Genomic DNA, 15,403 nt, shown 5'->3' on the forward strand with positions numbered 1-15,403 from the left:
ACTGCTCATATCTCTCACATATAATTCTAGTCGTCCTAATTACAGTGAAATAAATCGCTTTATTTCTGGCGTATATTGTCACGGTCGCATTAGTAAAGCTCTAAACAAAAGAAACCCAAGATATCTTCAGGAACTTTAGGTTACAAGAAAGCGGGGCGCAGCCCAGACCATCCATGCCCAGCGTGTCCACTGTAAGTAGCGGTGCTGCCTTCCATTCTTTCCATGCGGCGTAAGCGTGCCATTGGCCATGACGAAACATGAGGTGGCTCTCGCCTTGAGGTATCCGAACTAATCCAGTACCTTGAGCTCAACCTTGACCTTTATATAACCGCTCCTTGGCTGGTCTTCACATTCACTGCTGCCTCCCCAGGCCGTGTCGTAGGACTTGTATAGAAACTCAAGGTCGGGACCCCACTGTCCAAGTCCGAAGACCCCGACTATCTCTTATTCATCCGCAAAACAACCTCAACCACCCCATCCCACGCAGTTCAGGACATAGAACGACTCCGTGATGCCTCCTCCACCTCCTCCCCCTCCGCCGCCGCCGCCTGGTGCCATGGGCGGTCCTCCTCCGCCGCCTCCACCTCCTCCAGGAGGTCTTCCTGCCCGTCCGCCTGCTGGGGCAGGCAACAGAGTATGTTCATTTATTGCGAATACCTTCATTCGTCGCTATAGCTAGCTTGACCAGAATCTGACAATTCTCCAGGGCGCACTTCTATCAGATATCCACAAAGGCAAAGCCCTCAAGAAAGCTGTTACCAATGACCGTTCAGCACCTCAAGTTGGAAATACATCAAATTCGTCCGCAGGTCCTCCTGTTGGCGGCGCGCCTCCTGTCCCCGGCTTGGGTGGTGCTCCTAAGCCCCCAGGGGGCCTAGCACCACCGGTTCCAGGAGGACGAGCGAGGAGTAATAGTGATCAAGGATCTCGCGATTCGACGACAGGCATGGATGCCGCGCCACAGTTGGGTGGCCTTTTCGCTGGTGGAATGCCCAAGTTGAAAAAGAGCAGGGGCGGCATTGACACAGGCGCAAATGCTGATTCTTCATATCGATCGGATCCTGAATCTACTACCTCAGCACCCAAACCTCCAGTCGGATCCGCACCAAGGCCTCCTTCAGCAGCTGCGCCAGCAATCCCCGGGCGAGGACCTCCAGTACCGCCTCCGGGAGGAGCAGCAAACTTGAGAAAGACGACACCGGTGGGATCCAAACCTCCCCCTCCTCCTATAGGAAAGAAGCCGCCTCCCCTGCCGACATCACGAAAGCCTTCGTCAATGTCTCTGCCACCATCCGCGCCCTCACCATCCTCAGCGCCCCCTGCTCCACCACCTCCTCCACCCCCTCCATCAAACAGTGCATCAGCTCCTGCCGCTCCTCCTCCTCCACCACCTTCTGCGGCACCTCCTCTGCCGAGTCAGTCGCCGGCCTCACGATCTTCAGTACCGCCTCCTCCGCCTCCACCGCCTGCAGCATCTCATTCGACACCATCTCTTGCTGCAGTAGCTGCCATTCGCGCCGCTGGTCAAGCATCTCCAAGCGCGGCACCGCCTCCTCCCCCACCTCCGCCTTCTGGGTCAGTACCAGCACCTCCAAGCGCACCTTCGCCCCCACCACCAACGACACGTTCTCGAGGTTCATCACTTCGTCAGTCCATGTTGGATCCAAGTATGTTCACCTTGACAGCCAATGGAGCAAAATCCCCAAGCCCGAAGCACTCACCAGCGCAAACCCCCGGTGTTAGTGGTGGGGCACGTATTGTGATCAACGACTCTAGGTGGCAGTTCAAGGACGAAGGTTTGTTCCCGAAACCCAGGGACTTTGTAGGCGGAACAAGAAAATATAGGGCAGGAAGAGGTAGCAGTGTGCCACTGGATTTGAGTGTTCTGTGAGTATCATACACCTTAGGCCCATAGAGCTGTGCTCTCAAACAGTTTGATGATCAAGCTATGCCATTCATGATGAGATGAGCATCATGCGATTGTTAAACAGATAGGATATTCGAGATAAATACGACTCAACATATCACGCAGTATGAAGTAGTCGAGGAGATTTGGTGTTTATCGTGAAATAATGCTGGTCATGAGTTGAATCTATTGAATCATTTTCTTCATGCCGCAGTATGGTACAGTCGAGTTACATACTCTTAAGTGGTGTACATATATAGATAGCCATCTCAAATTTACATAGACTTGAGGTAGTTGGTTTCCTTGATCTTGGCCCTTCTCTCCTTGCGCATCGCCTTCTTAAGTTCCTCTCGCTTTTGTGCGGCCTCAATGTTGTGCTCGACTCCTCGATTCTCCTCTCCGAGGATATTAATAGACTGGCGTTGAAGAGGAATCTTAGGAGCCAGAGCCTCCAGATTACCCTCAGCCAACAGCTTGGCCTCGAGGGCCTTTTGACGCTTGGCTGCCAGTTTTCTTTGCTTCTTCGACTTGGCTTTAGAGTCGTTAGTGATGTCTTGCCTTGTGGTACGATATCAGGTATAAAACATACAGAATTCGTCACCAGCATCCGCATCCGCCGAATCGGCACCCTTCTTCAGGACTTCCAAGCAAGACCACAACCATTCTGGGTATTCATCATCGTTCTTTGCGACAGGGTCCTGTCCACCCTTGGTATAGTTCAGGCCATTGAGAACAGTTCCAGGTGCACATGATGATCGTGCAGCAGGGACATCCTTCTGTGCCTCGCCGGGCGCTGTAACGGGAGTCGAAAGTTGAGGTTCGGCGGAACGGAAATTCGTCGTTGTCGAAAATTGTCGAAGAATCGGCTGCGCGCGCCGCAAGGAGGTGGCGCGCAGACACCGAGTGCAGAACATTATGATTGCTGGTGGTGGGTTGGTGGGAGATGAAGTGTGACGAGGCTCGAAGTTCTGGAGAAATTTTGGAGGTCCATTTGGTGGAGAGCCAATGAGAGGTGATGGAAGATGTAAAATGTCAGCCTCGCGCCCAATTGGAAACCTCCGAAATGTTGAACTACGATTATGTATTGGCTCTCACAGATGCAACTGTGCTGTTTCCTTATAGTTTCTTTTGATTCGTTTCTTCCTGATATATACAATTCATACAAGGTCAGATGATTGCGTCACCCTTTTTGGTGAGCCGAGAAACTCAAATCATGATATCTAGACCATAATTCCCTCTCATCTAAACATCACATCCATGCAATCCCTTCCCAACTCAGATTCTGGTTTAATTAAAGGCTTACGAGGAGAATCGGCCGTGGTTGAGCTTGGCAATCTTGTCGCTAGTGTGAACTCCGGCAGCGAGATCAAGCTCTTGATCCTTCTGGTCAACATAGTTTTGTTGCAGGAACTTGGTGCCCTTGATCTTGTTCGTCTTCAACAATTGCAAATATCTCTCTAGTCTCCAAAGTCAGTAAAAGTTCAAAGCCTACTCTCGGCAGCCCTCGGGAAAAGCTCCATGTCCAATCAAACTAACCTCGAAGGTGGCCGCAGTTCTCCAGGTGGTTGACACCCTCTCGAACGTAGCACTTGTTGAGCTCCTCTCCAACAAGACGGGTCATCATAGCTCCAACCCATTGCTCTCGGATGAGGGCATCCTCGGCAGCCTTGAAGGCTTTAGTATCATCGTAATCGACGCCATTGAAGGTAGGAGGAACGGTGGGCTTCTGAGCCTTAAACTGCTCGGACTCGGGAGTAGGCATGGTGAATCTGAGTGTGCCTTTTTGGCTTTTGAGTAGATTATCGAATTATAGCGAAGGACAGCGCGCAAGGCTGACAATGGGACTCAGTCGATATCGGCAACTTGGTATGTCCGAGTAGCTTGAAGCTCAACCTAGGTGGATTGAATGTCCAATAATAGGCGACCTGAATTCTCAGGCAAGTTCAGACCCACAAGCCCACCAAGACCACCTTCCCTGTCAGTCGAAAAGTCCTCACCGCCCTCAGTAGCCCCACCATTCTGACGGCAGGAAAAAAAAAGTGAGAAAAAAAAAAAAAGAAGAGTCCAACCACCAGCTTAAAAGTCTGTTTTCTACATCCGCCCTCTTCCCATTTTTCTTCCTGTTCATTCTCTCCGACTAGACATTCACCCTTTCCCTACCATCTCTTACCCCCTTCTACCTTAATACATAATCACAATGGCTAAGACAAAGACAAAGGAGAGCAAGGCCAAGGTCGCTGAGCCTCTCAGCACCGTCAAGGCCGGAGGCATCACCAAGCCTTCCAAGTCCTCCAAGTCCAAGTCCAAGGAGCTTGCTAAGGCTGCCGCCAAGAAGGTCACCAAGGAGAAGGACACCAAGAAGAGCAAGAAGAAGGCCGAGCCCGAGTCTTCTTCCGAGTCTGAGTCTGAGAGCGAGTCTGAGGCTTCCGACTCCGATTCCGACTCTTCTTCCTCTGAGGAGGAGAAGAAGGTCACTAAGAAGACCGCCACCAAGGCCAAGGCTGCTGAGTCTTCATCTGAATCTGAGTCCGACTCCGGCTCAGACTCCGACTCCGATAGCGAGTCTGAGGAGGAGAAGCCCAAGGCTAAGGCTACCAAGGTCAACGGTACTGCTAAGGCTGCCGCTCCCGCCAAGAAGGCTGAGTCTTCTGACTCATCCGACTCTGAGTCTGGCTCCGGCTCTGACTCCGACTCTGACTCCGATGACGAGAGCGAGGAGGAGAAGCCCAAGGCCAAGGCTGCCGAGAAGGTTCGTACACCCAAACTCTATCTACTGAAGCTACTTCTTACTAACCACATACATAGAAGGCCGATTCTTCTGACGACTCCGACTCCGACGATTCTGAGGATGACTCTGATGACAGTGACAGCAGCGACTCTGATGAGGAGGCCGGCGCCAAAATTGAGAAGACCGAGGAGGCTCCTTCCAAGAAGCGCAAGGCTGAGGATGATGGCGATGCGGATGCCAAGAAGACAAAGACTGACGAGCCCACTACCCTCTTCGCCGGCAGCCTAAGCTGGTCCATCGACGACAATGCCCTTTACGAGGCTTTCAAGCATATTGAGGGTCTTGCCAACGCCCGTGTCATGACTGAGAAGGGTACTGGTCGCAGCCGTGGCTTCGGTTATGTCGACTTCAACGATGCTGCCTCTTGCACCAAGGCCTACGAGACCATGCAAGGTGTTGAACTCGAGGGCCGTGCCATCAACCTCGACTATGCCAACGCTCGTCCTGCTGATGCCAACCCCCAGTCTCGCGCTGCCGATCGTGCCCAGCGTCATGGTGACACGGTCAGCCCTGAGAGCGATACCCTCTTCGTCGGTAACCTTCCTTTCGATGTCGACCAGGACACCGTCCGTGAGTTCTTCAGCGAGGTCGCTGAAGTTGCCAGCGTTCGCCTCCCTACCGATCCGTAAGTAGCAATGTTCACTCTGACTCCGCGTTCCTGTTACTAACTTTCAACAGTGATAGCGGTAACCTCAAGGGCTTCGGTTATGTCAGCTTCAACTCGGTTGAGGATGCCAAGCAGGTCTTCGAGGCCAAGAATGGTGCCCCTATTGGCAACGGACGTATGTCCCGCAGCGTCCGCCTGGACTATGCCAGCAGCAGGCCTCAACAGGGCGGTGGCGGCGGCTTTGGTGGTGGTCGTGGAGGTGGTCGCGGTGGCGGCCGTGGTGGCTTCGGAGGCCGTGGAGGTGGTCGCGGTGGTGGTGGTGGTCGTGGCCGCGGAGGTGGTCGCGGTGGTAGCTTCGGCACTGGTGCTAACCGCACTCCCACCACTTTCTCTGGCTCCAAGATTTCTTTCGATTAAGCGTGGGTTGATGCACAACAGTTGCGAACTGAGGGCTTCTGGCGGGTTTACCAATAAGTGGGCTTTTGTGGGCTGTCGATTCAACACAAGACAAAACTCCGTCATGGAGTAGTGGGCTTTGAGAATACGCATCACACGCGTAAAGCAGTTATAGACCTGGGGGCTATTACACTTGAGGGACCGTGGGCTCGTGGCATCTTCATAAAGCACCTTCCTGGTGTCTTTGGCTTTTTGATCAAGCCTGTCTTCAAGGCAGACACCACGTGGGCTTCTGAGGGATTTGTTGACCACTCTTTGGGAAGAGGCTCCCTCTGTCTTCCAGACATTGTGGAGTGGACCAAGTCGGTTCTCGCGAATGCTCTTGAGGGTCCTGGGGGCTTTTCGAAACGATACGACCATGCCTATGCCTAACCTCAGAACCAGTTGACGACGATCTCCTGCCTTTGAAGACTAAACCATCTTGATTTCTTATACCATGTACAATGTTTTATCGTTTGATGTTGGTGAGTATACCACTGCCGTTATTCTTTCGATTTATGTAGCAACGGGATAGTCCACATCTCGATTATAGGGGCGCAATAAAAGTTCAATTATGTTTCTCTCAATGACATCACGAGGGTCTTTTCATGAGTGAATGTATCTACAGTATAAGGCAACTTAGTGAGTATTTTGCAGTGGGATGATATTGTTGTCGAGATCATATGTTCTTTACATATGATACTTTGGACAAAACGCTTAAATTATGGGTATGAGTTCATCTTGGGTCAAGTATAGCACAGGGGTAGAAAGTTCATTCGTAACATACAGCCCACTGTACTGTTGCAGAATTAGGACGCAGCTGTAGCCTATCAAAACGTGCAGTCCGGGGATTGATATGTGCAGCGTGTGATGGCTGTGTCATATAAGCCGCGAATCAGACGGACGGTGGGGACGGAGTGACCAATCTAGAGAGATACTACTTACGCGTGAGCAAGTCAACATGATGGTTGAACACTGATAATCGAGGTGAATCTGTTGGGAAGGACGAAAAGAATATTAAGGAGGTCAGTCTTGAGAGTCAGCTGCTATGTATGGTTCGGTGAGGTGTCAAGCTACAGTACCTAGTTGATACACTAACTAGTTGATATACGATACGTGTTAACCTCCAGTTCCGATATTGTTCAAAGTCTACAGATGACGCAAACCCATAAGGCATTGTGATGGTTAACAAGTTCGGGTTTTACTGGACTGGGGTGCCGTGTTGTATTGAGGTGCTGGCTGGACGATCGTTGCGCCATAACTTTCACGGCTCACAGGGAATAAATGGTCCAGGGTATTGTTTCATGATTCTTTGTTTCGCGCATAATGCAGATCCATGAAAGTCGACAGGTCTATGAGCCCAGAGCTTAATAAAGGGTCTTTGTTTAATCCACGTTGGCAAAGGAGATCATAAGAGGCATCGAAAGACCTCCTTACATACTGAAACATGGTCAAGCTGGACAAAGTAAATACTACCTTACATTTAACAACATGGGCTGGAGGATAACGTCAGCAGCCTCAGCCAGCCCCCTTTCCTCTTCCATCTACTTGCAAATCTCTTTACGGTGCTGGAATTTCTTTTAGGAGGTCGGCTGTGAGCTTGTTTGGGTGATCTAAACCCCGCCTTGTACTCATGACTGTAGTGTTCGTGCTGCGTGCTCAGATGTAAGGCGGGGGCTGATGTACCGATACTCATAGAAAGCTGCTTCACCGCTCTCGCGACCACAGATATACAGTGTGCAACAAGAAGAACGTCATCGTTACAGCATCAGTGCGGCTACACCAAATGGGTAACATGCCTGGCATGTGGGTGTTCCATAGCTAGTATGCGCCATGAGCCCGCACTGTCTCCCCACCCGCACCACAAGTACTGCTACTTCGTCGTTATCACTGGGCAGCGAGACGTGCTCTCGTGCCTGTAACAAAGAAGCAATCGTCCACACTCTACTTTACCAACGGTTTCCCCAGCCCCGACTTCGCTGGCCAAGAATTCGCTACTTATACTCTCTATCTTTTTTATACCCTCACTTTGTACTTGATCTGTCTTTCTTCTGCTTCGCCATCTTTCAACTTTTTGGCAGCCTCCTGAATAGCAAGCATCACCCCATAGCTAAGAGATAAGCGAAGTTGCACTGCTGATCTAGCATACTGAGCCCCGTGCCTTCTTGTACTCCGCCTCGGAACTTGAATACCGTGTGTCCCAACAACTCAACTTTCAACAAACTTCGATCTTATCTGCGCGAAGAGGAGAAAAAAAAAATGGACGGAGAAGCAAACCAAAGTTGGCAAGGAAATAGGATGTCTCCAAATGGAGCGAGATCGAGTCCTGGGCTTCCCTCACAGAGACGTCACGATGGTAAGTCTCATACCGTAGGTCAAACTGTCAAAACTTGTATGTTAACTTTTCTAGAATCTTGGGTAGAAGTAGCATCACAGCCCTCGTCTTCCTCCCTGTCCAGTATTGGCGATGAGATTGTTACTACCGGCCTGCGCGTCGGAAATCCATATGTGCGCCGACGACGATTACAGCAATCAGCACGATCACTCCCTCAACAGCAGACTGCCATTCATAACGTGAACGCGGCCGATTTGAGTAGCCAGGAGGAATACGACGAGAGCGATAGCGAGGACGATCGCCTGCTTACCAGCTCGACCGAGAACGCTCAGCGGTCCGAGGAGGAGGCGGATATGGATTCAGAGGCCGAGTCGGATGGTGATAACGTCACCGCGCTCGGACGTGTGTCTGATCAACCTACCGAGCCTGTCTTTCGACCTCAGCCAAACGCCTTCACTCATCCATCCACGCAACGAAGAGACTCGGCTCCAGCCATCCCAAATGCTCCTCCTCCTCCTCCTCATCCTCATAATGGTCTTACACGGCCATCCTTCACCCAACGATCGCAGACGCGGCCCCACCGTGCGGGTCCAAGCTTTATGTCCCCAGCTGTCCGTGAAGAGAACGATGCGGCCCTTCGTGCATCCCTCACTACTCTTCTTTCCTGCGCGCATGCTGCTAGAGGTCTGCCCAAGTCAAAGGAGGAAGCAGAGGCCCAGAGGACCGCCAACGCAGGTGTAGGTCCCAGCAGTCAACCCATGGAACTCCGATTCGTACCGGAGTCGGAGCTGTCAACGGAGCCGAGACGAGCCCAACGACCTGCGGGCCCATCTCCACCCCGTAAACGGGGCTCTCCCGCAAGATCCCCTTCACGAACCTCTGAAAGAGGCAAGCACGGCTCCGGATCGCCAACGGCTCCACGGGCTACTAAGAAAAAGAAGGTAGCCCAGATGGAAGAGCCAACCAGCATCTCACCAACCCTTCTCACATGGGTTGTCAGCGCCGGAGTTGTCGTGCTTGTATCTGTGGTGGGGTTTGGTGCTGGTTATGTTATCGGCCGTGAGGTCGGCAAGCAAGAGGCGCTGGCTGCCAGCGTTGGAAGCGTCAACGAAACAGCATCCTGCGGCCAGGAAGTAATTCGGTCTTCGGGCAATGGACTTCGTAAACTTCGATGGGGTGCTGTTGGAAAGAGCATCGTTGCTTAGAAGACATGATTCTCTAAATGTCTTCTGTCGTTTCGATGATAAGCGCAGACGATATCTCACCAGGGTTGAGACATTTGTTGGGAGTTGGAGTTTGTAAGACGACTTTGGCGGTTATGGTTGCGACATAAGTAACGCAGCGGACTTAACAAGATAACGTTCGCGTTTATCTTACCTGGCGGCTCACTATGTATAGGCGGATTTCGAGCATTGATGCAATTTGCGTGCATTTATGGGGATACATGAAGAATTTGGCATGCCTTTTACTCACTCACATATTTTATTGCCTGGCGAGTATGTGTTTGCTCTTGGTAGATACTCTGATTACAGGCGTCGGTAATATTCCCCTCATGATTTTCACGATTCATAGTTTAGGGCACAGGAATAAAAAAAATAGTTATACATGCTTTTTTGAGTCATTATCACCCTGAGTTCCTAGGAAGAGCTTCGATTTTATACGGCACAGTATTGCTAACCACCATGTAGTCAGAATATGTCGGTCAACCCCGCCGTCTTGTTGGCCCCGTGGGCAGTTTCAAAGATTTCACGATAATAGAAACATGGACGGGCGTCTCATGGACTTCTTCTACGAAGATAAGAACAGGCACAGTGACAGACAAGGTTGGCCTCAAGGAGCAACAAACCCTATCAAACTGATAGTTCACTATTGTACTGACAATGCCCTGACATGGCAGTCATTTCAAGTCTCTTGAATTGCATGAACGTCTTTTGACACTTATGAGACTTGTGATTTCGCAACTGGCACCGGGGCATGCCGTGTAGTCTGTAGAGCCATCGGCAGAGAAAAATTGCAGAAAAATCTCAAACCCGGTGCCTATCCTCAGATGCCGACCCTTCCCACAGCCCTCGTCCGGGCCGTCACGCCAGTTCGGCGCCGGCCGGGACGGATAGGCCCCGGTGATTGGGATTGTTCTTGACCGTTCCGTCTCACGAATACGGAAGTGAGTCGGGCGACGTTTTACTTCTTCATACAAGATGAGCCCCGCGAGTGTCAGCCCATATTAAGCGGGGCTTTATAGGCGAGGTGATTTCTGTGATCGGGGTGATCCGGGGCTGGGAACAAACATGATATGTTTTCATTGTTAATTGCGGCGACTTCAGGGGTAGCTTCTGAGTATTTGGTAGCATTTCCGGTGGTATCGTAGCCTCGAAATTTGTCGAACAAACATTTACTATCGTAACAGTAATAGAAATGGCCCTTGCCATTTGAGCAACTTTTTCAAATCAATGGTCATCTGTACTTCCAATTGAGGCCATAGAACACCACGGAATTTTGTGAGCTCTTCCAGAGTTTGAATCGTATTCTACTATCACAAGGATTCCATCAGCCATTAGGTAGCAGATCGACATGTGAATACTGATACTTCTCATGATCCGTATTTTCTCATCCTGGACACGTCAAAAGCCATTGACCAATAACCAATATGGTCTTATTCATCGAGGACCCTGGAAATGATTCGAGAATCGTCACATTAAATAGCCGGGTAGTTCACGGCTGATCAAGAGTCGGGTTCTTATTCGGACCATAGCAATGAAGCCAATCAGGAACTCTGTGAGCCAAATCATCGGACCATTTTAAGAGTTCAGTTGTTCAGTACAAGGGGCAGAGAAGGAAGGGCCGCGAAGTGATCGGTGGAATATTAACACAAGGGAGAAAATAGTATTTTCTTCATCGGAACCTCACCTGACAAAGGTGTTTGACCGTTGTGTTTGAGCTCTATTGTCGAAGGAGGATAAAAATACAGTTTGGGGGCTGAACTTACCTAACCTCTGGTCAAAGTTCCATTATACTTGGCAAAGCCTGCGTACCTACTGTAGGTAGGGTATCTACAGAACGTAAAGGTACATACAGAGTAGGTACTACGTAAGCAATCAATGCAAACAAATAAATAATTCTATTGGCGGGCAGATAAGAATGCGAAAAAGGAGGGATGGAGGGGCTCAAGATCTGGCACCACAAAGTATATGCGAATACGAATCCGCAACTCTGAGCCAATCATATCACACCCTTTCGCGACGGGACGGCATGATGCCCCATTATTTCCAGGAACCGTCCATGGGCCACATCGGGTTCTGTTTTACAGGGCAGCAGGAGTGCTGTAGACTGTGAACCACAAAGGGGGCGAGGCAGTTCTACGGGCTTAATCTCGACAGAGCGCAGGCGGTGTACCGTGCTGTTGGCTGTTTTTGCTCGGCAGGTCTGTGGGGTCTCTTCTACCAGCTAAGACACCCCGGTCCGAAAAAAAGACGTCGGGGTCTGTCGCAATTACATATCAGTTAATCTCCTTCGCCATCGTTCCCTTTTATTTTCCTGTCAGTCTCTACTTTCTACAGACTCGCCATTGGGAATTCTTGTGCTTCCTGGCGCCGAGGACGATACTTTCTTCTTCTTTACTTCTCTGCAGTAATTCATCCTTCGAAACGGAACGAAAACCCTAATATCCTCCTTACAAAACCCAACCATGGGTCTCCTCCAAGAACTTGCGAGCCACCCGCTCGCGCAACAATATCAGGAGCTCCCCCTGGGCCAGCAGATTGGAATTGGCTTCGGAGCATTCATAATTCTCTCTGTCGTTCTGAATGTGCTCAACCAGCTACTCTTCAAGAACCGCAATGAACCCCCCCTAGTCTTCCACTGGTTCCCTTTCGTTGGAAGCACTATCACATACGGAATGGACCCCCCTAAGTTCTTCAAGGAGAACCGCGCCAAGGTACGTTTAACAAGCCCAAAAATCTAGGATTGGAGGCCAGTCTTGGGCGCACAAGGCGCCAGAAAACCAGGGCTCTCATGCTAGAAAACAATGCATGACGAAAAGCTGACTTTGCGCTAGCATGGTGATGTTTTCACCTTTGTTCTCCTTGGAAAGAAAACCACTGTCGCTGTTGGCCCCACTGGAAACGACTTCATCCTCAACGGAAAGCTCAAGGATGTCTCTGCCGAGGAGATTTACACTGTTCTCACTACTCCTGTCTTTGGCAAGGATGTCGTGTACGATTGCCCTAATGCCAAACTCATGGAGCAGAAGAAGGTTAGAAACGACAGTCAGATCCTTGCGTAGCAAACATGCTGATAGAAATGCCTCTAGTTCATGAAAATCGCCCTCACGACCGAAGCCTTCCGATCATACGTGCCTATTATCTCCGCCGAGGTTCGCGATTACTTCAAGAAGAGCCCTGATTTCAAGGGCAAGTCCGGTATTGTCGATATTCCCAAGAAAATGGCCGAGATCACTATCTTCACTGCTTCGCATGCCCTTCAGGGCAGCGTCATTCGTAACAAGTTTGACGAGTCTCTGGCCGCTCTCTACCACGATCTCGACATGGGTTTCACTCCCATCAACTTCATGCTTCACTGGGCTCCTCTCCCCTGGAACCGCAAGCGTGACCACGCCCAGCGCACTGTTGCCAAGATCTATATGGACACCATTAAGGAGCGACGCGCTAAGGACAACGATGACACCGAGCACGATATGATGAAGCATCTCATGAACTCTACTTACAAGAACGGCACCCCTGTCCCTGATCATGAGGTCGCCCACATGATGATTGCTCTCCTCATGGCTGGCCAGCACTCTTCTTCTTCTACCAGCTCTTGGATCATGCTCCGTCTCGCTCAGTACCCTCACATCATGGAAGAGCTGTACCAAGAGCAGGTCAGAGAACTCGGTGCTGATTTGCCTCCCCTGACTTACGACAACCTTGCCAAGCTGCCCCTCAACCAGGCCATTATCAAGGAGACTCTCCGCCTTCACGCCCCTATCCACTCTATCATGCGCGCCGTCAAGTCTCCCATGCCTGTCCCTGGAACCAAGTACACCATCCCGACCTCGCACACTCTTCTCGCCGCCCCCGGTGTCAGCGCTACTGACTCGGCCTACTTCCCCAACCCCGATGAGTGGGATCCTCACCGATGGGAGGTCGACTCTCCCAACTTCCCCAGAATGGCTACCCGTGGCGATGACGAAGAGAAGATCGACTATGGCTACGGCCTTGTCAGCAAGGGTTCCGCCTCTCCTTATCTGCCCTTTGGTGCTGGTCGTCACCGATGCATTGGCGAGCACTTTGCCAACGCCCAGCTTCAGACAATTGTTGCTGAGGTTGTGCGTGAGTTCAAGTTCCGCAATGTGGATGGCGGCAACACTCTAATCGACACCGACTACGCCTCGCTTTTCTCGCGACCCTTGGAGCCCGCCAACATTCACTGGGAGAGACGCCAGCAGTAGATTTTGGCTCGAAAGCAATGATGAGACAACACGAAATAAGTTGTATATATGCGGCAAATGCAATGGGCATGCTGGGGAGTTGAGTGTTTTGTAATGGCTGGGCTGGTTTTTCCAAAAAGAAGTCAATTGTCATGCCATGCCAGCAAAGATCTGGCGATAGAATCTATACATTTTTAATAAGCAACGATCAAATTATGAATCAACACAATTTTCTGCATGCTTTCCCCTGACTGTAATGATCTGATGGCTAAGTGAGCCGATCTCATGGGGGCATTCCCGCTATGGCGAGGTCAAGTTGGAAGTTGGCATTTGGACCCCACCAAGCTGAGCGCCATCCATGACGACTGTGCTGCATTCATACCAGTCTGAGTCTGAGAGGAAGCTTTGTTATTCTGCGACAAGACTGGCAACACGTCTTTCACCAGCATTATCACCAGCTCTGTTTCTGCTCTTGAATTCTTTTTAATCAGGAGGATTCGACCTGTTCAATTAGCAAGCAACTGTTTATCAATACCACTTACATCAGTACCCTTAACCAAAGCCAGGGACCAGCACCTCGTCCAGACATCATGAGCGAGTCATATGGCCCTCTTGTCCGCCTATGGGGCATACGTCCTTCTAAACTTCCAGCTGCAGGGGCACAACCAGAAGAGCTCAAGGTTCTTCTCTCCTCAATTATTCTCGAAGCCTTGCCTTTTCTAAACTCCGTCCCTTCCGAGATCCCTTCCGTGGAGCCTGCTACTGAACTCCGGTCCACAAGTGAGCTCTGGAAACACAAGACAGTCAAAACATACGACGGATCTGCCGCTTCTGTCCATGTATTCGAGCGTACTGTTGATGCTGAGACTCTTGGGGTTGTCGCTCAGAAGAACCCTGGGCTTGGGATACCATCTGATAAAGCGCAGTCAGAGCTTTGGGCGCTTCGACGGAGTACTCACGAAGCAAAGAAAGAGAAGGGCACGGCAGATTGGGATGAGTTTCTGAGATGTTTCAAGGAGAAGCATGGTGAAGCGGAGAAGACCTTTACGCCAAGCGTGGTGAGTTTCAAGCGACTACAGGAATGGGATTGCTCAGGCATTGAGATTCAGCTGAACGGCGAAACTTGGATTGACTGGACACTGCGTCATGAGGAGTCTGTCCATGACCTTCCCGGGCCGTTGTCAAAGCGTGTCTTTCCTGTTCTACAAGCCACAGCTGCTGTTCGTGGACGCAAGGAGTTCCTTGTCGTTCAAATCGCGATCCGGGCCGGTGACGATGCAACAAACGTGGCTAAGCACGATGGCCCAATTCGGGCGGCTTACACAAGTGTTGAGAGGGTAAGAGAATTGGGTGATGGAAGCTTGGAATGGGTGATGGGGACAGCATCTGATGCGAAAGGCTTGGTGCCAATGTGGGCACAGAAGCTAGGTCTTTCTGGGGCGATAGCTAAGGATGTCGGTATATTTATGGACTGGATTGGTAGGGAGAGATTGAAGGGGAAAGATGCTGAAGTTATTGGTGACCTGGAGTAATGAAGGCCATGGTGCGAAGGCCCTTGGGTAACACAGATGTCGGTCTTGCACGCGCGAGTGCATACATTATTATAGCAAGAAACGAGCTATTCGATGTACAGGATTTGCATACGCTCAAATTGCAAATTGTTCGAGTCAAGGTCGGATATATGCAATGGTTTCGCTGGGCTACGGAGTCCCATTTGCCAGAAGCACACCTCAACATTATAGAATGCGATGCTAAGTAAACCTTATTACTTATCAGATGAGGTGGAAGATGGTGTAGACTTCGAGCTGTATAGGTACCTAGGTGCTTCCTTATGAAATAGGTACCTTAGGGCGAATCTCTAAGATAGGTAGGTACGTGTTGTTCGTGATTCAGAAGCTTCTCTTGCC

General features: G+C 50.6%; 7 protein-coding genes across 7 annotated transcripts; 5 read left to right on the plus strand and 2 right to left on the minus strand.

Moving 5' to 3' along the window:
- The first annotated feature begins 318 nt into the window (after nucleotides 1-318).
- Nucleotides 319-2,013, plus strand: FOBCDRAFT_4938 (uncharacterized protein). The gene is made up of 2 exons (XM_031182205.3): nucleotides 319-634; nucleotides 707-2,013. Exons 1-2 carry the CDS (start codon nucleotides 512-514, stop codon nucleotides 1,889-1,891), a joined length of 1,308 nt encoding a protein of 435 aa, XP_031042973.2. The 5' UTR covers nucleotides 319-511; the 3' UTR covers nucleotides 1,892-2,013.
- A 38-nt stretch (nucleotides 2,014-2,051) lies between these two features.
- On the minus strand, nucleotides 2,052-2,878 carry FOBCDRAFT_4942 (mitochondrial ribosomal protein L37-domain-containing protein). The gene is made up of 2 exons (XM_059612222.1): nucleotides 2,496-2,878; nucleotides 2,052-2,438 (listed from the first exon to the last, which is right to left on the minus strand). Exons 1-2 carry the CDS (start codon nucleotides 2,818-2,820, stop codon nucleotides 2,182-2,184), a joined length of 582 nt encoding a protein of 193 aa, XP_059466593.1. The 5' UTR covers nucleotides 2,821-2,878; the 3' UTR covers nucleotides 2,052-2,181.
- A 327-nt stretch (nucleotides 2,879-3,205) lies between these two features.
- FOBCDRAFT_267418 (uncharacterized protein) lies at nucleotides 3,206-3,668 on the minus strand (the record flags this gene model as incomplete). The annotated part of the gene is made up of 2 exons (XM_031182207.3): nucleotides 3,206-3,363; nucleotides 3,443-3,668. 2 exons carry the CDS (start codon nucleotides 3,666-3,668, stop codon nucleotides 3,206-3,208), a joined length of 384 nt encoding a protein of 127 aa, XP_031042975.3.
- Nucleotides 3,669-3,976: 308 nt separating this feature from the next.
- FOBCDRAFT_4949 (uncharacterized protein) lies at nucleotides 3,977-5,784 on the plus strand. Its single transcript, XM_031182208.3, has 3 exons — nucleotides 3,977-4,655; nucleotides 4,712-5,319; nucleotides 5,373-5,784. The coding sequence occupies exons 1-3, from the start codon at nucleotides 4,104-4,106 to the stop codon at nucleotides 5,716-5,718; spliced, it is 1,506 nt and encodes a 501-aa protein (XP_031042976.2). The 5' UTR covers nucleotides 3,977-4,103; the 3' UTR covers nucleotides 5,719-5,784.
- Nucleotides 5,785-7,663: 1,879 nt separating this feature from the next.
- On the plus strand, nucleotides 7,664-9,692 carry FOBCDRAFT_255694 (uncharacterized protein). Its single transcript, XM_031182212.3, has 2 exons — nucleotides 7,664-8,092; nucleotides 8,147-9,692. Exons 1-2 carry the CDS (start codon nucleotides 7,996-7,998, stop codon nucleotides 9,274-9,276), a joined length of 1,227 nt encoding a protein of 408 aa, XP_031042980.2. The 5' UTR covers nucleotides 7,664-7,995; the 3' UTR covers nucleotides 9,277-9,692.
- Nucleotides 9,693-11,582: 1,890 nt separating this feature from the next.
- FOBCDRAFT_4973 (cytochrome P450) lies at nucleotides 11,583-13,802 on the plus strand. Its single transcript, XM_031182213.3, has 3 exons — nucleotides 11,583-12,005; nucleotides 12,126-12,323; nucleotides 12,381-13,802. Exons 1-3 carry the CDS (start codon nucleotides 11,757-11,759, stop codon nucleotides 13,515-13,517), a joined length of 1,584 nt encoding a protein of 527 aa, XP_031042981.2. The 5' UTR covers nucleotides 11,583-11,756; the 3' UTR covers nucleotides 13,518-13,802.
- FOBCDRAFT_4971 (uncharacterized protein) lies at nucleotides 13,803-15,089 on the plus strand. Its single transcript, XM_031182214.3, has one exon. The coding sequence runs from the start codon at nucleotides 14,087-14,089 to the stop codon at nucleotides 15,026-15,028; it is 942 nt and encodes a 313-aa protein (XP_031042982.2). The 5' UTR covers nucleotides 13,803-14,086; the 3' UTR covers nucleotides 15,029-15,089.
- The last annotated feature ends 314 nt before the right edge of the window (nucleotides 15,090-15,403 follow it).

Source organism: Fusarium oxysporum, chromosome I, assembly GCF_013085055.1.
Source record: "Fusarium oxysporum Fo47 chromosome I, complete sequence".
NCBI classification, from domain to species: Eukaryota; Fungi; Ascomycota; class Sordariomycetes; order Hypocreales; family Nectriaceae; genus Fusarium; species Fusarium oxysporum.

Bases quoted from the DNA above. Each gene is read 5' to 3' on its own strand.
- FOBCDRAFT_4938 (XM_031182205.3), top strand. From the start codon at position 512: ATGCCTCCTCCACCTCCTCCCCCTCCGCCGCCGCCGCCTGGTGCCATG. The intron at 635-706 runs GTATGTTCATTT...ACAATTCTCCAG, and splicing joins CTGCTGGGGCAGGCAACAGA to GGCGCACTTCTATCAGATAT.
- FOBCDRAFT_255694 (XM_031182212.3), top strand. From the start codon at position 7,996: ATGGACGGAGAAGCAAACCAAAGTTGGCAAGGAAATAGGATGTCTCCA. The intron at 8,093-8,146 runs GTAAGTCTCATA...TAACTTTTCTAG, and splicing joins CTCACAGAGACGTCACGATG to AATCTTGGGTAGAAGTAGCA.
- FOBCDRAFT_4971 (XM_031182214.3), top strand. From the start codon at position 14,087: ATGAGCGAGTCATATGGCCCTCTTGTCCGCCTATGGGGCATACGTCCT.
- FOBCDRAFT_4973 (XM_031182213.3), top strand. From the start codon at position 11,757: ATGGGTCTCCTCCAAGAACTTGCGAGCCACCCGCTCGCGCAACAATAT. The intron at 12,006-12,125 runs GTACGTTTAACA...ACTTTGCGCTAG, and splicing joins TCAAGGAGAACCGCGCCAAG to CATGGTGATGTTTTCACCTT. The intron at 12,324-12,380 runs GTTAGAAACGAC...AAATGCCTCTAG, and splicing joins AACTCATGGAGCAGAAGAAG to TTCATGAAAATCGCCCTCAC.
- FOBCDRAFT_4949 (XM_031182208.3), top strand. From the start codon at position 4,104: ATGGCTAAGACAAAGACAAAGGAGAGCAAGGCCAAGGTCGCTGAGCCT. The intron at 4,656-4,711 runs GTTCGTACACCC...CCACATACATAG, and splicing joins AGGCCAAGGCTGCCGAGAAG to AAGGCCGATTCTTCTGACGA. The intron at 5,320-5,372 runs GTAAGTAGCAAT...AACTTTCAACAG, and splicing joins GTTCGCCTCCCTACCGATCC to TGATAGCGGTAACCTCAAGG.
- FOBCDRAFT_4942 (XM_059612222.1), bottom strand. From the start codon at position 2,820: ATGTTCTGCACTCGGTGTCTGCGCGCCACCTCCTTGCGGCGCGCGCAG. The intron at 2,439-2,495 runs GTATGTTTTATA...ACGACTCTAAAG, and splicing joins GGATGCTGGTGACGAATTCT to CCAAGTCGAAGAAGCAAAGA.